The sequence below is a fragment of the Ambystoma mexicanum genome, chromosome 7q (genome assembly GCF_040938575.1).
Source record: "Ambystoma mexicanum isolate Mex_15411 chromosome 7q, UKY_AmexF1_1, whole genome shotgun sequence".
Taxonomy (NCBI): Eukaryota; Metazoa; Chordata; class Amphibia; order Caudata; family Ambystomatidae; genus Ambystoma; species Ambystoma mexicanum.
Genome location: NC_090941.1, coordinates 687,009,833 through 687,036,163, shown reverse-complemented (window position 1 = coordinate 687,036,163; position 26,331 = coordinate 687,009,833). Strand labels below are relative to the sequence as shown.

Here is a 26,331-nt window from a genome sequence, read left to right as displayed (position 1 = left end):
TCCCTCCGACTCCTTGTATGGTCTCCATTCCAATGGTGGATGCACAGATTTCCTCCCATGCTTGCAATTTGATGGGGGAATCAGATCCACCCCCGGTTGCCGTGCCCAGGTTCCTATTCGCCGAGAGGATGCTCCTGACGCGGAGCCTCAGGTCGTCCCACCGCTTTCTGCACTGCTGTGCGTTTGCGGGGTACGGTCCCCACCGCACTGACACGCTGTGCCACCAGGGACCATTTGGCCGCCTTTTTGACTATTGCCGGCCTGGAGATTTGCATGGAGAAGACCACCGCAGCATTGTACTGGAGCATGGTTAGTTCCTCCCGGGAGAAGCGGTCCTGGCGCTGCCGATCGCATGCTTTTTAAAAAACTTTTGGCATTTTCAGGTCGGTAATTGGGTGGGTTATGGGTTATGGGTTTGGACAGGTCTCAGGGTCGGATGTGGAATGGTTGGGGAGGATGGCTATGGATTGTGTTTTTAAAGATGGCCGCCGTGATCTTTCCCGTTCCGCCGCGATGACGGTTCCGCTTATTTACGGTCACCGCTAACTGCGGTGACCGCTAATTACGGTGACTGCTCACTACGGTCGCCGCTATGATGGGTGACGGTCATGCACCTTGCGCGGCGTACTATGCCGGTAGGGGCCGTTTTAGGGTCATTTACGCCATGGCGTAATTTACATTACCGGCATGGCGTAATGCTCGTGCGCGATGGGTCGGAATGTGCCGCTCTTTACGCCATCGGACCACGGCGTAAAACGTTCATTACGCCATGACGGTAATGTTCAATACTTACCGCCTGGGTCGTAATGAGGCCCTTGGTCAGAGTAGATTGGCTGGCTGTGGTGGCAGCGAACTGTGGGCTCATTGTAATTTTGGCAGTTGGTCCTAGAGAAAGGGAAGGGAAGCAAGCACATGTTGCACTACAACAGGATGCTGACCACAACAAAACCATAAACAAACTGTAATAGTGATCCAGAGGAGATGAACACTCATGCAGGTACCAAGGAGCCTTGGCAGATTGAGGCAAGATCTCTGACCTACGCACCCTTATTAAACCTCAGGCCGAGGAATGGAAAAGAGGGAATTTCACAGGTAGTAGCTATACAAGGGGAGGAGGTAGGATGTACAGCCCTCCACCAATCTGATGACGAGGACAAGAACCAATCCTGGGTATCTCAACTATAACCCCTATAATACCAATTATAGCATAAGCAGATCTATAAAGGGCAGGCGGTGTTAACCAATGGTCTGGGTGTTTGAAGAGGACGCAGTGTGGCGCTGTATGGAGAATGTGAGAGGAGAGTGGAGGAAGGAGTTGAAAAGGGAGAGGAAGGCCTTAGAGGAGGGAAATATTAGTAGGCGTGGAGGAAGGAGAAGGGGAAGGAAGGCGGAGAAGAGAGGAGGAAAGAGTAGTTCAGAGCAAACCATCCATTCTGGTCAAGGTGAGAGTGAGGTGGAACAACCAAGTGCTAGAATGCATCTGCGGGACGAGTGCTGAGAACAGGGAGAGCTTTGTTTATGCATGGGGCGAGAGATTGGTTGGGCCACCGACTAAAACAAAAAAGACAATGGCCCTCATTACGACCCTGGCGGAAAGTGACTGACCTGACCGCCATAGCGTAAATAGCGTTTCCGCCATTGCACGACGGAGCAAAGTGCGGCTAATTCCGACCCATCGGGCACAAGCACTACGCCATGGCGGAAGTGCAAAGTCTGCGATGGCGGAAATGACCCCAAAACGCCCCTCACCGCCGTCGTACTGCGCCCAAGGTGCAATTCCGCCACCCATCTTAGCGGTCACCGTAATGAGCGGCAATCGGAAAGTACGGTGACCGTAAATATACGGAAACGGAAGCAAAAACATGGTCCCGGAACGGGAAACAGCACGCCGTACACCTATAAAATCAGAATTCCCACACAACCATTAAAAACACTACCCTGAGACACATCCCAACCTGTCATCCACCCTAGTGAAAGCAATAAAAATGGGAAAAGTAGCGAAAAAAGCGTGCGACCGCAAGCGGCAGGTCCACTTCTCCCGTGAGGAACTCACCGTGCTCACAGAGACCCTCCAGGAGAATGCTGCCGTCGTCTTCTCGACGCAAATGACCAGGACGGCACTTGCGAACAAGAAGGCCATATGGGCCCTGGTGGCACAGCGGGTAAGTGCGGTGGGGACCGCAACCCACAGCAATGCAGAAAGCGATGGGACGACCTGCGGATCCGCGTCCGTAGCATACTTTCTGCCAACCGAAACATTGCCACAGCTACCGGGGGAGGATCGGAATCACCCATCAAGTTGACCCCCTGGGAAGAAATCTGTGCCTCCACCATTGGAATGGAGAGTATAGAGGGAGTCGGAGGGATGGAGAAAGGAGTGCAGACATCCGAAGAATCAGGTAGGTGGGCCAAATTAAACAATGCTAAATCCACAATGTCCAATCATGTGAAGTACCATGTGTCCACATAGTCCAACAGTAACACATGTCCAGGAGAACGTCCACATACATCGGCCAGATAGCGCACTTTAAACCTCACATTAAATACATAAATAATTAAAAATCCTAAAAACACCCTCTACACGTGCAGCAGGCACACCCTAACTGCAGGCTGCAAAACAACTGCATCCTCAATCCACACAAAAATGAAACCACCTCCAAGGCCCCGACCCAAATCACCCTCAGGTACCACCCCAATGCATGTGATACATTGCCATTCCAATTTCAACAGACCCATTAATAACGCTCGCCCTCCTTTACTCCACCACAGGGTCCGATTCAAACGACGAGCTCCAGTACACCCCTACCAGCACACCTGCAAAGAGGGCCAAGACCAACGGCCAAAGACCCTCCACCTCAGCTGCACGCATCAAGACACGGCAGCAGCACAAATCAAGTGGCAGCACACAGGAGGGAACTCCAACAGGCACCCCAGCAGCCAGCATGCCCACAACAGCACCACCACTGGTCCCCCCAATGGATGCCACAGAAGGCACTGCTTCTGGTGGCAGCAGCACCATAGGTGACACTGCATTAATGGCAGCATGCTCCGACACAGAAAACGGGGATGTCGAAGTAAGATCCATCCATGACCTGTCTCAATCCCCCTGTCTGTTTCATCCCGTACACCATGAGGATACCACGCAGGGGCACCCACAAGACGACGACTGGCCATCCCCCACAAGCCCTGTGGCAAGGCAACATGAGGTGACCAGCCCCTCTGTGACACCACCGCAAATGGCCATGGCACAGCAGAGGCAACAGTCCCTCGACCAGGTGATCGTGCAACAGCAGCAACTGGCCACGCTCCTCAAGGACCATGCTGATGAATGTGGGGCTACTAAGGCAGCCATAGAAACATCAACTGAGACACTTAGGGCAGAAATGGAGAGAAGCACCGAGAGCCTGAGAGTACAAATGGAGAGAAGCACCGAGAGCCTGAGAGTACAAATGGAGAGAAGCACCGAGAGCCTGAGGGGGGAACTGCATGCGACGTCCAAAGACGTATGTGCTGAACTTGCCGCTGTGCGCCGTGTGCTCACTGAGCTCTCACAAACCCTTAGGGACATGCATGGACGTGAGCAGGCAGAGACATCATCCGTTGCAAGTTCCGTCCAGGGCAGCCCCCAACGTAGATCTGGGAGGAACCTGCGCTCCACAGGCAGGGGTGCCCCTGATACCCGGAGAGGGGGCTTGCAATAGCGTCTGCCCACTGACTATGAGCATCTTCGGACACTGGTGTTCGGGGGGGGGAGGTAGGAGGGTGGAGGGGGTGTGTTGGGCTCACTTGGGTGGCGGGTCGATGGGGTGTGTAACATAATTTCACATATGCTATAAACAATGCACGATCATCCAATGAGATGTGTGGACATTGATCTTTGTGTACGAGGCCTTTATAGGCGTACAGTCCATATTGTGCATGTTCCAGACACACACAGTGCCACAAGTCCCGTGTCCATGTATCAGCCACCAGGCGTGAGTGCTAGAAGCATGAATCAATGAGAATCTGACGAATGTCACGGCCCTCCTGTGCCTCGCAGACTCCTTGAGGTGCTGCCACATCCCCACCCTCATCATGACCATCTTCAGGTGCTTGCAGTTCTGCGTCAGGGGGCATGGGCACATTTCTACGTACGCACATGTTGTGTAGCATGACACATGCCATGACCATCTTTGCAACCTTCACATGGCGGTACAGGAGTGCCCCGCCAGACCTGCTGAGGCAGCGGAAACGAGTCTTCAGTAGGCCGAATGCCTGTTCTATGACTACACGGGTACGTGAGTGGGCATGGTTGTAGTCCTCCTCAGGCTGGTTCTGTGGGTTCCGGAGTGGTGTAAGGAGCCATCTCTTCAGTGGATACCCGGCATCACCTGTACGTGGACAATAAAGGATGTTTGTGGAATGACATTGCTACGTAGGCCCCCCCCTTCCTGCCAGGTCATTGCCGCATCACATACCCCACATTATCATGCATGAAATGAGACTCACCGAGTAGCCAGGATCTGTTCCCTGCGTGTCGCTCCATGTAGCGTGGTATTTTAGAGTTCCTCAAGACCATAGAATCATGGGTTGATCCTGGAAATCGTGCACAACAATGTGTAATGATCCTGTTGGAGTCACACACCATTTGTACATTCAGAGAATGAAATTGTTTTCGGTTGCGGTACTGGGCCTCCATGGCATGTGGGACGACCAATTCCACATGGGTGCAGTCGATGGCACCAATGCAACCCGGTATGCCGCCAAGTGCATGGAATCCCACTTTTGTGTTCGTAATTTCCTGCTCCGAGCGTGGTAGAGAGATGTAGTCGTCTGCGTGCTTCAGGAGGGCATCGAGCACTTGCAATAGTGTCCGTGAGAACAATGGCTGTGAAATGCCATGCAACTGTCCGACTGTATGCTGGTAGGTGCCTGTGGCCAGGAAGTGGAGTACAGACACCACCTTCAGTAGGGGTGGAATGGCGGTTGGGCTATCTATCATGCTGACAAGGTCAGCCTGTGTCATGTCCACAATGGCGGTTATGGTGTCCCGGTCCAAACGGTAGAGGGTGTGGATCTGCTCATCCGTGAGGTCGAACGGATTTGCTCGGAGGCGTGGGATTGCGGGCTGCCTGCGTGGTGGTAGTGGCTGTGCTGGCGGGCCTTGCTGGGCCTGCCTTGCCCTCCTCCTCCTGCGTCTCCTCTGTGCGGCCGGTTGTTGTAGTAGTTGGTGTTCGTCTTCTTCTTGAAGTTGGAGTACTTGCAGTGCTATCAGGTCCCCCAGGGCCAACATCGCTAGTCCTGCCGGTAGCATTTTGGAGTGGGTGTGGTTGTGGGAGGGGGTTGGGTGTGCAATTTATGTGTATTTTCAAGCTGTATTGCGTCCACCTGTGGTGATTCATTCCACCTGCGCAAGCTGCAATCCCCTTTGGGCGAGCACGTCCCGCACACAATGCTGCAATTCGACGCATGGCATCTTGCTATTACAATCATGTATTTGATCCCGATGGCAGTGAAATATTGGTTCATATGTTCATTCTGCTATGGTCCCATTGTTTCACATACTATCTTTGCAGTCGCGAACAAACTTGTGAAGGGTCAGTGGAATGTAGTACTCGATTAACGGTGGACCCTCATGCAGCACTGTACCGCGGTTCACCGACGGGCGGGGCGTCCCATTTGTGAGTGAAGCCACTTTGCATTTTCACACATTGCCGCACTACATGGATGGATTTGTGATTTCAAGCGGTCACAGATGCCTTTTCGACGTGATGTTGCAAATGAGGAATTCGAAGGACGGCGCTTTCGGTCTTCAGCTAGCGGCGAGGAGACGCCCACAGGTCTGACTGCAAATATAACGTTCTATTGTTTAATGTCCTTGGGACAGGGGCCATGGCGAGAATGCAATGATTGATATGAATAGTATGGGATGCGCAATAGCGTAGTGGACGATAAGGCAGAACGTTCCCAAATACATGTTACTTCACAACACTGGAATTCCTGCCTGGAGCACAGTGGATTTTGCAGACTGCATTACGCACGGACTCAATGGAAAATTCACATGTTATGTGAGTACATAATCAGGCGTTTTCATACCGGGATGAGGGAATGATGTATGGATGCATGGACAGATGATTTGATGGAGAGTTTGCCATTTACAGGGCTTTTTGGGATCTATCCACCTCCCCTGCGCTATGTGATGCAGAGCTGCCATAGTGGGACCATCGTCTATCTGCCCTTGTTGAACCCTCCCTGTCTCGACGCGCCTTCAGACACTTGTGTCTATGCACGTTACTAATCCCATCGAATGGATTCTGTTTTGACAGACGCATGCACACAAACACTCGTTTGTAATAGTGTTTTCACCTCGATTTTCATAGTTATGATTCGCAGGTGATTTTTGGGTGGGAATAATCCTTTGGAGTGGGCTAGCATGCATATGGCTGTGGATTTAGTGTGGTGATTGAAGTGAGTAATACAAATCAAGTTCTGATGCCCATACTATTCTTTTTCATTTCATTTGGGTGACAGGTATCTCCTCCCCTTTTGCCGCTGCCATCTGTATACCACTCCTGCAGATGGCTTTTACTCCCGACACCTGCTGCTTCGAGTTAATCAGTGGAGCACCATTACGATCTTATGGGACGATTGACAATGGGTCACATGCCCTTACGCAGTTCTAGTGGCTAGGAGCAACATTTCGGCCCTTCAGCTGGATTAGTGCCTACCTAATGGGACGGCCCTGCGGTTCTAGGCGCTTCCATGTTGCCTTTTTGAACGTGAATGTAGCCCCTGTGTACCATGGAGGAACAGGGCGTCACACAAGAAGAAGCTGGTCATTTATTGCGGATGCAGCCCACAATGATGAAATGTATTTTGGGGTTCATGACCTAATGGCTGTATGGGCTTGGTGATTTTGTGGTGCATTAAATTTCTATTCTGATATTAACCGTGTAGCGTTCTTCTTTCCAAGTAATGTAGCATATTCCTATTTGTGGTGCGATGTATTGTGAGGAGATCTGCATTGGGTTCCGGCTTCTGGTTATGGTTGCGTGGTACTGTACTGGCCGCGTTTGCCTACGAAGCCCAGTGTGGTCAGGGATAGGGGCTACCATTGTGACTGTTTCAATGATGTCATGCTCATGGGCGGGGGATTAGCTTTTGTGTAACAGATGCCGGTCAGCCAGGTGGATTAGTGGAATGATGTGATTATCAGAATATGGCTGGTCACAGGTGCCTGTGTTTGCGTGCGTTTCTTGGAGGGAGACTGAGGTCATGTCCATTGGAATAGCTTCTGTATTCGTGCCATCTGTGCCCTGCAGCTCCCATTGTCCCCTCTTGAGATGAGCCTGGCTGCTCAGTCACTCTGCCAACTTGTGTGGTACATGCTTATGCTGATGGTTGGTTTGTTTACTGGCAGGAGTACAGGGCTGGTGCAGTCTCACTCAAGATACTGCTTTGAATGTTGCCTTACACTGGTGTCAAGCGATGGGGGGCCTGTTTTTGTTTGTCTCATATTTCAGTTCATGTTGCTGTACTTTGAACCTTCACATGCCTGTGCTGCATCAGTGCGGCAATGGTGCCATGGCGAATATGGATGGCCACTCACAAGGCACTTGGAGCCCCTGGATTAATTTGTTCGTTGGCATGCATGGGTGACTTGTACATTTCACTGGTTGCATTGTGTGACTTCATTGCACCTACGGGGAGTTGTGCAATGTGGCCAGGGAGTGGTGTACAGGCACTCAGTAGGGCCGTTTACGGTTGATTCGCGATGCCGTACTTCTCACCATGGCGGAATGGTACTTTCCGCCATGCTTGATGGCGTTAGGTACATGTCCGCTAGGGTCAGAATTCGCGTACCATTGCGCCATGGTGGTAGTTACGGTTCCGCCATCGTTTTTCGATTTCCGCCAGGGTCGTAATGAGGGCCAATGAAATTGAGAGAACAATGATGGGGTGGCATAATGCCCTATTCTGTATTCGAATGGAATTAGAAAGAGTAGCAAAGAATTTAGACTGGTGGGAGTGGATTTGTGAAGATGTTCTGCAAATCCGGCTCATTTACAAGACCAGCTGCATCGCCCTGACACTTGTTAGAAACCTATTGATCAAAGTATTTATCAGCACATGAAAGGTCCGATATGGGTAGTGAATTGTCCAGATATTCTAGGTTTGCAGATGGTTTCTTTAGCAAAGGGATGATAATGGCAAGTTTTAGTGTGGAGGGTAGTAACGATGATGCAACAAGGCCTTGATGAGATCCGTCATCAAAAGGAGCAATCATTGTGATTCCAAGTTCCCTAATGTTAGCCCTTTAGACCAATGAATGATTGAGAAGTACAGTTTATATATTTATGTTTCTCTAAAAGAAAAATACCAAACAAATTAAGTTAAATCAGCAGAACAGATGCAACCGAAAGACAAGACTGATCTATAGTTACATAAATGAACCCGCATAAATGAACCCGCAATGCCCTTCACTGATCAAGGAGTGTGTCCTGAAGCCAAAAGTGCTGTATACACTTTGCAGACAACTTCAGAATTATTGGAACACCACACTGTTTACCCCAAAATTGGACTAGATCATAAAAGAGTATATAGAATACACCAAGAGCAGTTTAGAAGCCACAAAAGAACAATGACTTAACATTATCAAAAACCCAATTTCAGCATAACTAGTACATTTCTGATCAGCTAAGTGGGGTAGATAAATTACTTAACCCAACCTATCCGTCCTTGCAAGCAGCAGGAAATCTTATTTTGCAAAACCGGTGAACCAGACAATGTTAAGGAAGCGGTCCAATGTTGCTACTGAAAAGACAATCTGAGTTGCCTACAACATGGTCTCCCTTTCTCAAAAAGTGCACCACAAACTGAGTGATTTGCATAGGTTATTCCCAAACAGGCAATAAGGACAATGCAAGGTGGGTTCAGACGTAAAAAAAATACATGTATGCATTGTTAAACATCGATACACATTGACAACTTAGATAACATTGAACAGAATAGGGGGTCATAACATCACGCACGTTGCTCAGGCTTTAACCCTTTTCCTTTGTACATGAACCCCAACTAAACCTTTCCGCCATAACCTCCACATTTCCAAGTAAAATCCTCCTTATTCAGGCAGAGCCCTGAGATTCCAACCTTTCCAGTGCCTCTCCCGATTAGTTCCAAAACGTGCAACCGCAGCTTGAAGCGCATAAGACCTGAGCAACCTTTTAAATTTGCTGCTCAGGTCCATGACTCTGTTCTCAGACATTTTTAGCTACGTTATCATATCCACGCAGAAGGCAGTGTTCAAAATCCAGTCCTTGTATTCCCTCAATAGTCCACCCCCTTTCAATTACTCCACCTTTTCTAATGAGGTGGGTGGCAGTGAGTATTATCATACAATCTCATACAAGTACAGCCCCATATGTTCTTCCATTTTTACACCCAGGGTGTTAATTATGATCTATATTACCTTACCTAAGAGGGCCTTGCTCATTAACAATCACATATCATGTGTTTATATGTGCTCTCCACAAATATTCTGGCCAGCATGTTAGAGTTAACTGTAGTGTTTTTGCTTGTGACCCAGCATTTTCTGTAGAGCAGTTTGTATTTGGTTATCTTGGAATAAGCATACTGGATCCCTCATTCCAGAAGGAAAAGACTTGCATTTGCACCTCTGTCTACAGCAGTTCAACAGATCCTTGGCCAACAGGTACCCTTAAACTCCCTAATGGGCATACATCCGATGGGTGCATCAGTGCAAAAACCAATGGAACAGCCCCTCTATAACCTCTGTTGCCCAAAAATACCTGGTACATGGTTTACCATTTTGTTTGTGTTACCATGCTTACCCAAGGCAGGTAGCAAGGAATGGTGCGCCTTTAAGTACTTTAAGAAAACTGATATTGGTAGTCTGTATGTTTTGTGGAATGGCTTAAAGGTCCAGAACATCCCACCATTTCGAGATGCAAAATGTATCTCAGGGTTGTGTGATCCCAGCTGTTACGATAGACTCAGATCGCATTGACCTTTAAGTTTTCATTTTTACAGATGGTGCTAGAGTAGGGAAGGGAGGACTTTTAAATTTAAATGGGTTTTCGGCATTATGCAACCCATTACCTGGAGGGCCTCCTATTTAATTGATTGCCTGTGTGTGCACCCTCACTAATTGAAAGATGTTTGAGAACTCGAATTCTGGTTTCAGGGCTGTCTGTTCATCCCTCGTTATAAAAGCGACTAAATCAAAGTTTCCCAGAAATAACAAAACACTTGAGTTATGGAATAGAAAGATTAAAGCATGCATGGTTCTGACAAAGGATCTAATGCAGAATAGCATGTTGATCAGGTCCATGATAAAGGCGTGCATGATTGTGGAATTTTGCCCGCAAAGGTGTCTTGACATCGGATGTGGGAAAAAGAAATGGGGTGTGGGGCCAGACCTGCCCGATAAATAAAATATAAATAGCACAGCAGTCTATATGGAGCATTAGGCGAGCCGGACGTGGTAAGGGGAGAATGAGGATGAAGCATAGTCACAGAACAGGGGGCACTTGTAGGGAGGTCCATTGCCAAGGGGAAGTGCTGGAAATTGTTTGCAATAGATGTCAGTTGACAACTAAATACTTGGAAAGCAAGAGGCAGAGCAAATGCACGGTATCTATACAATGGTGGTCAGGGAAAGAGGGATAGTCAGTAGAACATTTCCAAAAAATGACAGAACTCAAAACAATAAGTAACAGTTCTTAACACTTACCAGTCACATGTTGGTAACGGGTGCGCCCAAGCATGGAATGCATGGCATGGCCCATTTCATGGAACAGGTTTTCCATCATGCCAGGAGTCAATAGTGTGGGTACGTTTTTTGTAGAACTGGGTAGACTCAGCATAAGGACAACCACAGGAAGCTGGTATTCTCCATTTGGTTTTAGTTTTCCTCCACGAATTGTAAAATGGCAATCCTTAGAAAGTAAAATGAACAAGAAAGAATAGTCACAGACACAAATTCTACCTTCCTAAAGACTACAGTAGTCTACAGCTAAAGACTGCAGTGGCTGAACACATCTCAGTTCTGTGATACAAGCCGTTCACCTCTATTTACACAGGTTCAAAGTCCAATCAGGATAATACGGACTGCAGGGTATGTGAGAAGAACTTGGTGTTAAAGTAAAATTCTTGCAAGTTCTGTTATGCCGGTCTCAGCAACAAAACACTGCACCCTACATCATGTAGAAGTGCAAAGAAAGATACTGATGCAGTTGGTTCTGGAGTTGGGGCTAGTCTCATATCCCATTTTTGCCCTCTAAGGGTCAATGTTTGGGCTCTATTGGACTTGAAAGTACTGAGATCAAAGCATTTCGAATGAGTAAGAAAGGGTCCGCTTTTAGAACAACAGTGACAGGAAAATTAGGGAAATGTGCATTTATTATGGATATGATTATGAAAGTGAGGCAGCTTTGGCAGAGAACTAATCATTTACCTCTGGGGAATGTTCTTTCTGATGCATGTTTCTCCCATGGATTCTTCATTTTTGATAATCCCATCCGCTGCATATCTGTTCTTCAGAGACTTTTCCGGCACCATGGGGCACAGCATGGCTCCACTCGATGCCCCTACTTACCCCACGCCAGAAATGATGTCATGGCCAGTATATATTGAGGCACCACGTCCTGTGAGCTTTCAACCTTTTCCCTTTCACTTTGACACTGAAGGACAACGGAACCAAAGATGTACTACCTAGCCGCTGAGTGGGGCAGATAGGGATAGCGATGAGGAATCTGTGGGAGGAACATCCATCACAAACAACATTACAGAGAGGAAAGTAATTTGTTCTTCTAATGGATTCCTTCCCTCCAATGATTCCTCATCTTAGATAGATGCTCAAAGAAGTACAATGGTCCTGAGGAGAAAGGAGAGCAAGGGCACCACCTAAACTAGAAGACTCTGGAGGACCGTACTACCAAAACGAGAATCCTGTCCTGACTGGAAATCCAGGTAGTAACATTTGGCGAATGTGTGCAGTGATGTCCACATAGCCGCATGGGGAATATTCGGTACTGGGACCCCTCTCTGCATTGCAGAAGTGGCAGCCAGTCCTCTGGCAGAAGAACCTCTGAGACCTTCAGGCGCATCCTTAGCCGCCAGATCATAGCATTCTGGGATGCAGAGAATAATCCACCTTGACAGGGTCTGTTTGGTCACAGCCAGCCATGCTAGCACGGGCACCAGCATAATCCATAAAAAACTCGTAAACTTTCCTGACGTCCCTCATCTGAGAAACGTAGTAGCTGGCGGCCCGCAACGGGTCAAGCCATTGGCATCATTACACTGCCTTAGAAGTATGGGCACAGGAAGATGGATCTTCTGAGAGAGACCACCTTCGGGTAGAAAGAAGGCCTCACTCTCACTGTCACCTTCTCTTTGGAGAAACCCAAATAGGGAGCTCACTCGATCATTTAACGGATGTGATAGCCACGAGAAAGATCCCCTTAAGAGTGAGCAGTCTAATAGAACAAAAAAGTAGGGGTTCAAATATAGCACCCATAAGAAACCTCAACACTAGATTTAAGTCCCATGCTGGAACCCCAAATTGGCATGGGCAAAATGGATTGTACAATCCCTGCAAAAATTGTATTAACTGTTGGGATCATGAAGAACAAGCACTACTCATGGGACCTTTTTAAAAACCGAGATAGCGACTAGGTACATCTTCCAGTGCATGGACAAGCATAAAGGGTCAGTCTGCTAAGGTTTGGGTGGAGGACATGCCCCTTTGACTGGGAGAGCAGATCCACTCTCCTCAGAAAACACCACAAAGGGCAGATAAAAATCCAGCAACTCCGATTATCACGTTCTCTGGGTCCAATCAAGATCAACGTGGTCCTGAAAGGGTGCCATCTGCTGAGAACCAGTGGAATGACTGGGACAGACGAGAATGTATAAAGGAGGTCAAAAGACCAGTCGACCACCATAACATCCCCCAGAGCTCACAGATGAACACATACTCTGGAGCAGAAACATTTGCACTTCCTGTTCACAATGGAAGCAAAGCGATCCACTTGAGTCCCCAATGAAAGAAAACTCCGATAGAATTTCCTGGTGGATGCCCCTCTCATGGGAGTCCTAAGACTGTCTGCTCAAGGCATCTGTGACTAATCAAGGGTATTTGTCCCTTCTCCCCAAGGGGGAGTTTCCCCCTTTGAGGATAGGGAGGTGAGCCCGCTCAGCACGATCCTCCATAGGGGTATGGGCAAATGGTACCGCACTGGGAGAAACTTCCCCATACGGGACAAGGACTTCTGTTCGTGTGAGGTACTCCCTAGACCATCCACCCTAGCAGCGTATATGGGAATACCTGCTATGAATAATACTGTAAGATCTGGGTGTTTGGCTGAAGGCCACACTGAAACAAAAAAAATAATCTGTCTCTTTAAGTAGAGACATATATTTAACTGAAACGAGTAGAGTGACAAGAGTGAGAAAGAATCGGAAGCAGGGGAAGCCCCCCTGACAGCACCACGCTGTGGAGAGGTGAAGCGGTGGTGTTGAGAGAGAGAACTGTAAGCAGGGGAGGCCGCCTGACATTACGCTGGGGAGAGGCAGAGCAGAGGAGAGCCGCAGAGCTGGCAACTTTCAAGAAAGCACAGAACGCCAGTGGGAAACGCTGGAGACCTGACGTTTGCGAGAACGGAGAAGCCGCTGTAAAGCAGAAGAAAAGAATCCCAAGTCTGGTGGTGGTGTGGCCATGATGACTTTGTGGTGGGCAGTGTGCGCAGTGAACAACACCGAAATCATCATTGTGGGGAGTGTACGAAGCTCCTGAATGCCTGCACCAGTACACAGCAGCAGTGAGGGAGAAGACCGAGCATGGGAAGCTGGCGATACCGAGAAGCACGCAAGCCGAACTCGAAGAAGCGGACCCAAGTGTTTGACGAATCCTACAGTGTACCCCCTGTACATACAGAGATAATAGGGGGAACCGGGAGGCCCGCTGGAGCATCATTATAAAGAGGGAAGAACATATCCCAGTGAGACAGACGAGATACTGAATATAAGCGTGTTTAACTGGGACTGTGAAAATATGATTAAGAGAATAACGCATAAGCCTGAAAGAGAATTAAAGATTGGGCCTGAATACCAGTGAAATAGGGGAAAGTAGCACATGGCCTAAAATTTAAACAGTGGAAGGAACAAGTTACTTACCTGTAACTGTTGTTCTCCAGCATGGGTCTGGCATGGATTCACATGCTCATGAATATTCCCCGTCGTCAGGCCGGGAATCCTCGGTAAAGAAAAAATCAGTATCAGTTTCGTTTCTGATCTGTCTTTCTTAGTAGTAACCAATCACTGATCTCTGGGTCATACTGCCCCAGCCAATGACTGCCCTCTACCTAAGCCCCTCCCCTAGCAGCCATCCTCAGATTTGGTAGCACGTAAAGTGGCAGTATGACCAAGTGAAGAGCCGCAGAGGGGAAGGAGGGAGGGTTCGCATGTGAATCCATTCCAGACCCATGCTGGAGAACAACAGTTACAAGTAAGTAACTTGTTCCTTCTCCAGCATGGGGTCTGGCATGGATTCACATGCTCATGAATATAAGAATACATAGCAGTATACACATGCACAACCACGGGAGGTGGCAACAGGCTCAACATTAGGCAATACAACAACATTAAGCATCTCTTACCTCCTCACCAGGCTCACCTTAAGCGAACAGGTTGTGCAGCACTGCTTGGCCGACCATGGACTCCTCCCTTAAGTCCCGATCGACGCAGTAGAATCTCCTGAAGGTGTGCGTCGACCTCCACGTAGCAGCCCTGCAGATGTCCAGCAGGGGCACACCAGACAGGAACGCCGTGGTAGCAGCGATCGCTCTGGTCGAATGGGCTCTCGGACGGCCAGGCAGCGGTCGGTTTGCCAACCGGTGACAGTGCATGATGCAGCCGGAGAGCCATCTGGAAATGAAAGCCTTCGAGAGAGCCTTCCCTTGATTCACAGGTCCAAAGTTCACAAACAGCTGTGACGTCTTCCGAAAACTCTTTGTGCGGTCCACGTAGAACTTCAGTGCTCTAGCCACATCCAGCGAGTGCAAAGTCCTCTCGGCCGGAGACGAAGGCAACCGGAAGAAAACTGGCAACACCAAGGGCTCGTTGAGGTGGAAGTCCGACGGCACCTTGGGCATAAAGGAGGGGTGCGTCCTCAGCACCACCCTCGTGTCGTGAAAAGTCAAGTATGGAGGCTTGCAAGATAGGGCCTGGACCTCTCCCACTCGTCGTGCGGAGGTGATGGCCACAAGAAATGCTGTCTTCCACGACAGGAACTTCAACAGCGCCGAGTGCATAGGCTCGAAAGGGGCCCCCATGAGCCTGGTCAGCACCACGTTGAGCTCCCACGCTGGGGCGGGGGCCTTCACCGGCGGGAACGATCGAATAGTCCCTTCATAAATTCCTTCACCAGGCAATGAGCCCACAAGGACGCCCGTCCTGTAGTTCTGGTGTATCGGGAAATAGCAGCCAGATGTATTTTGATGGAGGCGTGAGTCAGTCCAGCTTTGGTCAGCGACAGTAGGTACGCAATACTTGAGGGGCCGTAATCCGCAGAGGGTTAATCTTCTGTCCACGGCACCAGACAGAGAGCCTCTTCCACTTATGTCCATAACATTTGAGAGGTGAGGACGCCCTGGCTTTTGCAAGAACCTCTCTGCAGTCAGCCAGGATATCGTATCCTCCAAACTCTAGTGCTGCAGGAGCCAAGCCTGCAAGTTCAGCGACTCCGGGTCGTGATGGAGAATGGCGCCTCCTTCTCTGGAGAGAAGATCCGCGTCCGTTGCCAGCTTGATAGGTGGGGACGCTGACAAGTCTCGAAGGTCCGGGAACCAGATCTGTCTCGGCCACGCCGGTGCGACGAGGATCATCCTGCACCTGGACCTCTTGAGCTGGTTGATGAGACGGAGCAGCAACGGCAACGGAGGGAACGTGTACAGGAACAGGCCGTCCCAAGGGAACGAGAAAGCATCGCCCATGCTCCTCGGCTGGGCGAACCTGCTGGCGAACCTCTGGCACTTGGGAGTTCGTCGCTGTCGCGCACAGGTCGATCTGGGGTTTGCCCCACAGTTGAAAGAGCCGATCCACATGGCCTGGCATAGTTCCTACTCGTAGCACGAGCGTAGCTCCCTGCTGAGTGAGTCGGCGATGGTGTTTTTTATTCCTGCCAGGTGGAAAGGAACCAGAAACATCCCCTGGGAGACGGCCCAGTGCCACAGATCCTGGGCCTCCCTGGATAGGGCTGGGGATCTGGTGCCTCCCTGCTTCCGGATGTAGAACATCGTGGTGGTGTTGTCGGTGAAGATCCTCACCACTTTGTCCTTGAGGGACGGAAGGAACGATTTGAGCGCCCAGAACACGGCTCGTAGCTCCAGGATGTTGATGTGAAGAGACCTCTCCTCTGGGAGCCAGAGGCCTCTTGCGTGGAGATCTCCGGTGTGGGCCCCCCATCCCTCCAGGGAGGCGTCCGTCGTTACCGTCTCCTGATACGCTGGGGCCTGAAAGTCCATGTGGGCTGGGCCCTGAGGCACAAGGGGGTGGCATCGGGGACCTGGTACTTCTTCTCGTACCTGTCCCTTTTGGCAGGTGTCGTGGAAGGGTTCTTGAGGATAGCCAGCCCCTCGTCCCAGATGTCGTCGAGCAACGGCACCGCGAGGACTGTCTTTCTCTTGGCCTCTCGTTGTTGGTAAAGAAAACCTTCCTTTTTCTGTTCCTCAGGGCAGAGCTGGAAGAGCTTGGATGCCCTGGCTATCATGGCGTGAAAAGAGCCAATTTCGTCGGGCGGAGAAGCCCGAGGGGGGGGGGGGGTGATGACGGGATGTCCGTTGTGTCATCGCCGTCGCCGTATCCTCTCTAGGGTCCGGCGAGGGGGATGAGGGGTCCACAGGCCTCGCGGGCACGAAGGGCGGAGCGGGGTGGACTCTCCTTGGCTTGTTCGGAGGGCTTCCCGATGGGCCTGGTTCTGGATCCTCCACCGGGGTCCGTGGTAACCTCGTCCTTATCTCAGTACATAAGGATTGGATTGCCAACAAAATGGCCACCGAGCTATCCTGGGGCTCGGGTAATGGCTGCGATGGACGGGATGGCTGCTCCACTGGGCCCGCGTCGTCGCCATCTTCGATCACATCAGCGGGAACCATCCCCTGGGATCGAACCTTCTCGAACCTCTCGTTGAGGCCTATGCACCTCTCGTTGAGGCCTTTCACGGTTTCCACCGGATCCTCCTCGGAGGCTGAATCCGAGTCCGTAATGGCCACCGCCCCCCCCCCCTCTTTTTCCGCCGGGGTCTTCACGGGGGTCTTAACGATGGTCTGGAAAGAGGATTCCCTCCGCAGCGGCAGGGAAACTCTGGGCCCTGAGGCCGCCTCCACTGGCATAACCTCTGCCGGCTTCGCCAGGGCCGCTGCGACAACCTCGATAGAGGCCTTTGCCGGGTGGATCAAGGCCCTCACCACCTTAGGTGCGTCCTGGGCCTTCGCTTTGGGGGGAGGGTCATCGCCTCGCTTCCCCTCGGCTCCCTTCGAGATCGACCGGGGCCTCTCCAGAAGCTTACCCGGGTTCTCGGACTTCCTCTTTCCCGAACCAGAGCGCTGGCTCGTGGTTGATCGTGCCGGGGAAGTCACGCCCTGCCTGGCAGCCGGGGAGCCCGACCATTCGGCGCTCCCGGTGCCCGCGGACTCGCTTTGCTTGGCCTTCTGTTGGACCCCCGTCACCAGGGCACCCTCACAGGACTTAGAAGACCGCTCAGACTTTTTCTTCGCCTTCTCACCTGCTGTGCCCTTCTCCAGCCAGGTGGCGAGGCGGGAACGACGATCTTGCTTGGTCCGTTCCGACAGGTTCTTGCAGAACGCACAGTCCTTATCCACGTGTGCCTTGTCCTCGTGAAGGCAGTAGAGACATCTCGAATGCTCGTTCTCCTTGAAAACATTTTGCAATCCGCATCCTTGGCAGCTCCTGAACAGCTTGGATCCGGGCGTCGAGCTTCCCTTGTCCTGGGCCATGTCCATTGAGGTAGGCCACAGATCTTCTGGAATCCTCCAAGAAGCGTAACTCGATGAAAACTTCACCCTTGAGGGGTGTAGAAGTATTCCGAAACGGGTCCCCGTTATCGGAAGTAGAAACGGTGGAGCTTGAGGCTCCATTAACCGAAAAAATTAGAAAGATCTCCTGAAAAAACGTGAAAACGCAGGAGAGCTAAACACAAGGACTCCCAACACTTGAACGTGCGGTAAAAATCTGAGGATGGCTGCTAGGGGAGGGGCTTAGGTAGAGGGCAGTCATTGGCTGGGGGCAGTATGACCCAGAGATCAGTGATTGGTTACTACTAAGAAAGACAGATCAGAAACGAAACTGATACTGATTTTTTCTTTACCGATTATTCCCGGCCTGACGACGGGGAATATTCATGAGCATGTGAATCCATGCCAGACCCCATGCTGGAGAAAAACCAGAGATAAAATTCTGCGATTATGAATGGGACATCAAAATATTCTCTGAAGAAGATAAGATGTGAAACCCCAGGAGAGGGAAGAGGTCAAATTGGAAAAAGCCATACCCAAACTAAGTAAGCATGGGTTACCAGACTCAGAAAGGCCCACACATTTAGACCAGCTTGTAAGAAAGCGCATCAAGGAGAACTGCCGAAAAGCTATACTGTCAAGAGACTTTTCAAAAAGATGTTCTATAACAGACAAACAGGAGAAGAGAGCCATTCTCTTGGTCTTATTTAAGTTACTTAATATAGTGGCAGGGTCAGTTAGAGTTAGTTTGGACAGTGGACATAATTCATTTGGGAATTCCTGACGACCAACTAGCATCTTTAGCTTATTTAGACAGGGATGTAGAGAAGCAGGTTCATGCTCTCTCACTAGTTCCCGCTCCCTCACCACCGTCATAATAGAACAGCAGATGGAGGGCTTTGATTGGGACCCCTTGTGCAATCCCACTACCACATCGAGTGTATGAGAAACGTGATGCACTCAGACAGCCATATAGAATGTACCCTTGCACTGAAAGTGTGGTAGGATATCGCATAGAAGGATGTCAGCACGCACCTTGAGCGCTAAGTGAAAACTGACAAGGGCAGAGTGATGTCATGAAGAAAATATATGAACCTATTCTGAAACGATATGAAAATACTTAAGAATGACAATGTAACTGAAGCACCAAGAGAAATATATTCCTAAAGCTAAAGTAATCATGGATATAAAGAAGAATGAAGTAACTTACTGGTCAATAACTTTAACTATGCAGCAATGCAAGATAGATGAGACAGATTGAAACTTGCTCTAGAGGAATATCGAACAGCGCAAGGATGGTGGCCATGATAGGAAATTGGACACTTGCTTATGTCGAATTCAACCAAGCTACCTCATAGGCAGACCAAAGCTGCAGTATCAGGAGACGCTGGAAATACATCTTGTGTGCAAAACAGTGATGACTCGAGGTTGGCCTAGGATCAAGGATACTATTTTAAGGAATAATTACAAGGCACAAGGGGAGTTACATGGATAAGCCCTGAATGCGAGACATTCCTCTTAGATTAGGGAACAAGAAAACATTTGCAACAGCCAAAGTACTGGACATATAAAGGCTATACAAGATAGAGTGAGCAAGTCTCTAGACCCCAAGAGGAGCAACAACACCCAGTATAATTGAATTAAATAGTAGTAAATAAAAGGTTGAAATGGACACCTTTGTAGTTTCTTCGCATGTGATTCAGAAGTTAAAGACAAGGGCTATTCATTAGAGCCTCAGACAAATATAGCGGTGTGCTCACACTCCCTCAAATGTTCCAGGACAGTGTGCCTGCTACAAGGTCAACTACAGATGGCGGATTTTGGCTTATGGCTGACCGATGATTGATTAATTGGGAGAACAGAGAGTTATCTGATGCAATTCAAAGCACCTAGGTTTCGTTTCAGGTACGTGCTGCTAAAAAGTTCAAGGTTGGGATAGTATGCCAAACAATCAGTGGGTTTAAGGGGCAACCTAGCATACAACATTGCATAGACCAATGCGCTACTATTTTGTCCACTATAATCAGTACTATACGTATTCAGAGGCAGTTCAAGGCGTGTCCTACAGGTACAGGCAGTAGATGAAGGTAAACCTTATTCTTATTATTTTATTAATGTCTGGCTCTTTCTTCTAACCCGCCACACATCCCTGTGACAGGGCGTGGATACTCCGTAATTTTCAGGACAATTAGGGCTGAAACGTCTGACTCCACCGGAAGACTTCAAATGCGTTATTAAGGGGTTATGCATTGCTAAGGAGGCAGGCTTTCTCAAGGCCATAAGAGCAGAGTTGGAGGCCCACGAGGATAGGTTGCGTGAGTTGGAGTTAGGGGAGGGGTTCTCCGTGGACACAGGAATGCAGGCTTGTCTAGGGAAGCAGTGGATTGAGAAGTTGAATGCGGCTGTATGTAGGTATGGGGAAGGTCAGAGGATGGACACCTTATTTGCTCGGCTGATTAAAAACAAATCCTCTAAGTCGCATATAGCTGCAGATGAGAAACAGGCAGGTGAGTTCCTAGAGACGGATGGAGGGATAATGGGGGCGTTTGTTGACTTCTATAAGTCACTGTATTCCTCAAGGCTTGCGGCACAGCGAGAAGAGAGTGGCTGGGTAGGCAGTTAACGGAGCAAAAAGTGCTGGTGGCAATCAGGGTGCTCACTGCGGGGAAGGCGGCTGGCCCCGATGGGCTCTCGGCCGATTTCTATAAAGCATACGCGGATCGCTCGATTACCCACCTGCTGCCCATGTATCACAGCAGGATATACAAGATGGGGCACTGCCCGTATCATTGATGGAGGCAGTGGTCACTTTACTTCTAAAACCAGATAAGAATGCTGTTAATTGCTAGTTGTATAGTCCAATCACTTTGAAAATCATTGTACAATAACATTTTAGCCAGGTTGTTGGCTAATAGGCTCTCCCCGATTATGTCAAAATGCCTACTGCCCGATCAGGCTGGGTTAATTCCAGGAAGGTCCACATCATACAGGCTTTGTAGAATCTTCGGTCTCTTTTCGATCCTGGACCAGTGTACATCCGTGGTTGTGGCCCTTCTTGATGCCGAGAAGGCGTTGATGAGTGGTCATTTCTTTTCACTGTTTTAAGGCGCATGGGGATGGGAGAGGATTTTGTAAGAAAGGTTGCATTATTGTATGAGAGTCCTGTAGCACGTCTTCGAGTAAATGGTAGACTTTCTGAGCCTATTGCAATGGAGAGGGGTACACAGCAGGGATGTCCGTTGTCTCCCCTGCTATTTGCAATCGCGGTGGAGCCCTGGGCAGAAATGGTCCTCTTCAAGCACACAGACAAGGGGGTGCAACTATTCACACACAAACTGGTCATCAAACTAAACACTGATGATTTAATCCTTTTTCTCACAGACCATGAGGTAAATTTAGCACTGCATATGAAAGACATTCTGTCTTTTGGCCATTTCTCCAGGCTCTAAGTCAATCCTTTGAAATCTGTGCTGTTCCCTTTATATAGCAGTACAGAGAGGTTCCAGGAAGAATTCGATTTGAAATTTCATGTTGAAACCACTCTATATCTGGGGGTGATGGTGGCCAGATCACCTGAAGTGCTCTTTCAAAAAAACTTTGTTGAAAAACTGGCGAAAACTGAGACACTCCTACATATGTGGATGAACCTGCCACTGTCTCTATATGGCCGCATATCGATAATTAAGATGGTAGTGTAGAGAAGGAGCCAAGTACACCCACCTCATGCATCTCGCCCATATTACCTATATGTTGGGAACCAGAGTCTGAAGTACGTGCAGTACCAGTGAAAATACCAATATCAAGGAGAATCCTGGAAGCAAGCTTCCCATTGAGAAAGCCATACCTGCATACACGACAGTATGATGGCCATTTCAATGAAATCCCAGAAGAGGAGTCAGAAATGTGCAAAAGAGCAGATTGGTGACATCACACAAAGTGAGACTGACGCACCCAGAAACGATGCAGAGACAAGAGAATGAAAATAGTCTATAAGCATTGAAGATGAGTAAACATTTCGGGATCGAAATGAAGAGGCTTATGCTGCAGAAATGAAGATATCAAGTTATTTTACACGTGTACAGATGCAAAGAAACGCAAGCAGACAAAGTATTCTTGAGACTAGCTATGTAGTGAATAGATTTCGGGAAAAATGAAGGCCTTTTCCAGTGTATCACAGTTAAGAAAGCACTTGCATTACAGGAGTGAATCAAAGGGCGAGGCTGGACCAGCCCCAAGAAGCCAAGGCCGTGTCAGGTTGGGGTGAGCAGACATTAGTTACAATCGAGTGAAAAAACGAAACTCCTGTTCAGAACATGTGAACTAAAACAAGGAAGACGTCAGAGGTTCATTAAAATAATAGTATTTTAAATGCACCAGGGCTCAAATTTGTGGTCTTCAGTCACGTGTAGGGGTGAAAATGGATGATGATGACGAACAACACGTAGGCAAGGAGACAGAGTATGCCTCCACTCCCTTATTTTCTCCAGAGCAAAGAACATTTCCAAGGGCAAGTTCAAAGGTTTAATTGACGTGCAGACCATTGAGGTGATGATAGAGGATATGCTAATTGGTGGGAAGCGATGGTCAAGACCAACCCACCAGCACCTCGAGACCAGCATGCATGCTGCTGGCGTAGGTGGAAAAGTACTGACGGATGTAAGGGTGCCAACCAATTATATGGGGCTGCGTAGTTAAGGGCCCTATAGCTTGTGTAACTAATGGGACGTCATGTATTTAGTGACGTTCATAGCGACCTGTTTGAAGGGATGCTTAGTTGCCCCAACTGACATTAAAGAGCCTATCACTTTCTTAGACTATTATGGAACGTATACCTAGATGTTCCTTTAGACCCAATCACATTTGCCACTAGGTTTTTGTAGTTTGCCACATAGGATGATGTTAGCAAATACGTAGGTTGATGTCAATAATGGCGAGTTTTTGCTATAAAAGTTATGTTTTTTATTAACTTCTTTGAGATCATGCTGTGATATGTCCGTTGATGTCCGTTGTACTCCCTGTTTTAGATAATTGACATTAAAACATTCAAACTTTCCCTACTTTCTGAGTTAGTCTGATTATTGATGTTCGAGTATCTTCTGCATCCCCATTCATCTCAAAGTATTGCTACCTCATCTTAAAGGACTGGGTCGGCTGTCCCAGTTCAGTGATACTATCCACATTTCTCTATGTATTCCTTAACGTGCCTATCTCAATCCCGACTAAACTCTTGAAATTACTGAAACCCCCAATAACAAACTTCATCTGGCTGGGAAAGCAGGCTCACAAGCATTGGGCGAAGTTGGTGGCCCCTTTGGAGAGGGGAGGTCTTGTCCTTCCCGACTTTGAGGCTTACTGGAAGGCAGCACAAGCATCCTTTCTGCCGTATTGGTATGAGTTGATCCCGGACAGAGCACACGTTGCCCCCTCGCTCCTGAGGGCTGCCATTCTTACCTCTCTGCAGCGCATATTCATGGCACAGAAAATTGTTGAGCTCACCTGGAGGAAAATTGAAGGAGTGCCCCGGGCCTTACATGTTGGAGGGACATTTTCCCTAATGGGCAGTTTCTCAGGCTGGAAGACTTCAAGGCCAAGGGGGAGGTGTCAGCGTTGGATGTTTTTGTGTGTTTTAGACTGCACGTCGGATTAAAGGACTGGTTCGCAGACTTCCCCCGGGAAGCGAAGGTAGCACTGATCTTGCATGGGTTGATTGGCTCAGAGTCTAAGGGCCTCATTACACGGTAGGCGGTAAGGGTTTACCGGTAAACCCTTACCGCCTTACTACGAGGTCCCTTTGCGGGTTGGAGAATTTAACGCCTACTTTTTGCAGGCGTTAAAAGCCAACCCACAAAGGGACCAGGGAGCTAATTACGGTACCGTAATTAGCACCTTCCCCATTCCCATTATGTCCTATGAGGCAAAAATGGGAATGGGCAAGGGCAATGGGGGAAGGGGGAATTACCGCCCCACCAACCTTGGAATAGGGTGGTAATTCCCCTTTCCACCAAGGCAGTGCCGGTATTTTTTACCGGCATGGACCAAGGTGCTAACAGCACCTTGGTCCACCACCATCCATGTAATGAGGCCCTAAGTCTAGGATTGTCTCTAGGCCGTATGCTGCTATATTTAAAGAGGGCACAGGCTGGGTGGGGGACTAAGCATGTCAGGAAGTTATTGGGTCTTTTGCTTCTGCTGGCTATGAGGAGATTGGCTATTATGAGAAACCTGAAGGTGTCTCACCCGCTAGTCCCCGGGTTCTGTCATCCAGGTGGCCAGGACATGGCCATCACTATTGGAACCAGTTCCTGGTGGTGGACCAGTGCGGAAGGAGCACCTGGAGGAGGGGCTTTTTAGGGGTGGAAGTGAGACACCGAAGGGCGAGACATGGTATCCCCTTCCTTATAACACCCTTTCCCCATCCTACCAGGCAGGATACGTAGAAACTCATTCACTCCCCCCCTGTCCTTTTACAACACTTTCTCACTGACAGTTCATCGTAAGTGACAACGGACTAACACCAGAGCTTACATGTCCCAACACAAGGTTCAGGCAATTACTGATAATTACACACACCTGACTTCTATCACACTTTCTCACACAGATAAAAGGCGGAGCACGAAAACACACTCTGTACCAGTCTAACCACAAGAAGAAGCAGCTATTCAAAGACAGCAGTTTATACCGGGGAGAAAGGCGGTGCAATCAGAGCGGAGGACAAGGGGGGAATTACCCATGCCCTTTTCAACCCAGAACCGCGACTTTCAAGAAGCCTCAAGGATTAGAAACATAAGACCCGGAATAGCAGGCTGATGAACGGTGTAGCGTGTGTCAAAGGTACACAGGGCACTCCCGCACCGATAGCCAAGGCGGGGAGAAGCGATAGCAACTGTGGAACCGTCCTCACAGCAACACCAACGAGTTCAGCACAGCCGGTAAGTTGGAGAAACTGATCGCAGACTGGACTGTGTTGTGCTCAAAGTTGCAAGCAGCAACATTGTATAAAGAAAGAGAACAGGCATACAATTGACCTTTGTGAAACCGAAATAGTTAACAGATACAGAGTGGTCCGGCGCCACATGGGTGCTCACTCGAAGATCTCTGTTTGGACCCCCCACCTCCTCCCGAGCAGGGATGAATGATTGAAGTGTGAAATCGAAGTGGTCCTGCAGCGGGTTACGTTGAATCTGGTGCACATTCAAAAGTCTTTGATTGTTTGTAAACTGAAATGGGTCTGAGCCTAGCAGAGGGGGACTAATTGTAGAAAAGGAGTCTGAGCCCGGAAGAGGGAGATCCTGGGTGAACAACACCCAAGAAGACTGTTGTGGCAAATGTGAACCCGACTGAGGGATGCCTCCGAACTAGGGTGAACAGTAACACACCGGAGAAGATTGTTGTAGCAAATGTGAACCAGACTGATGGATTGCTTACAATTTGAAGTTGGTCTGAACCCGACTAGGGAGGCCAATGGTGAAAGAAGGATTGGAGCCAGAATGAGGGGGATCCAGGGTGAAGAGTAAAACGCCCGACTTAAATATTGAGAAAGGAACTTTTCTTTATTGTTTATGGGACATCAGGTCCTCTGAGGCAAGAGACTTTGCACTAAAGAGTCTTGGGCACAGAAGGCCCTGATGTTGGTGAAAGGAACTGTGATCTCGTGCCGAAGAAGCCTCGGTGTATGCTGTGCTCAAGTGACCCGCTGTCAGATCTCACCTGATGATCTGAGTCACTCTCACTGGCCGAGGCTTCGGAGTTGGAGAATTTAGTGGTTGGTTCCTAAAAGACTCCCTTCTTCTTGAAGAGACAAGGTCTGTTCCAGGGATTCACCACTATTTCCAATTTGGGAACAATCAAGAAAGAATGGCGTCTTCCCAGTGCAGCCCTGGTCAGGGGAAAAAGCCCAAAGGCTGAAAAAACAAACAAAAGATGGATGTTGTGCGCTGATCCGGTCGGATTGAGGCGCTGGTATAGTTTTGGAGGTGATGAACGCTTGCAGGAAGTAAATCCTGTGTGGTAATCAAATAATTGACCAAAAGAACCTCCAAAAGTTTCCACAAGGCTGGAAAGTGGGCAATGGAGGAGAACAGGTGAAAAGAGGAAGGAATCCTGGAGTATGTAAGTGTCAGCGTAGCAGTAGATGGAAGAAAAGGAAAAGGGAAAGATGGCCAGTCCAAATCCGTTGGACAGAAAAACAAGGAGCAATCGAACGTCAGAGGCCGGCAGGTAAGGAAAGGAAGCGAGCGCCCGCTGCATATTAAGATGGAACAAAAGGTACATAAGACAGCCGGAGTAGCAGCAACTC

At 49.1% G+C, this 26,331-nt stretch overlaps 1 protein-coding gene across 2 annotated transcripts in view; it reads right to left on the bottom strand.

Annotated features, from left to right (window-relative positions):
- The window catches only part of MIPEP (mitochondrial intermediate peptidase), a 1,848,751-nt gene that overhangs the window by 749,608 nt on the left and 1,072,812 nt on the right, over window positions 1-26,331 (bottom strand). For both annotated transcript variants that reach the window (XM_069639422.1, XM_069639423.1), the window contains exon 13: window positions 10,733-10,937. In XM_069639422.1, the coding sequence (XP_069495523.1) occupies window positions 10,733-10,937 (205 nt within the window). The remainder of the gene's footprint in view (window positions 1-10,732; window positions 10,938-26,331) is intronic.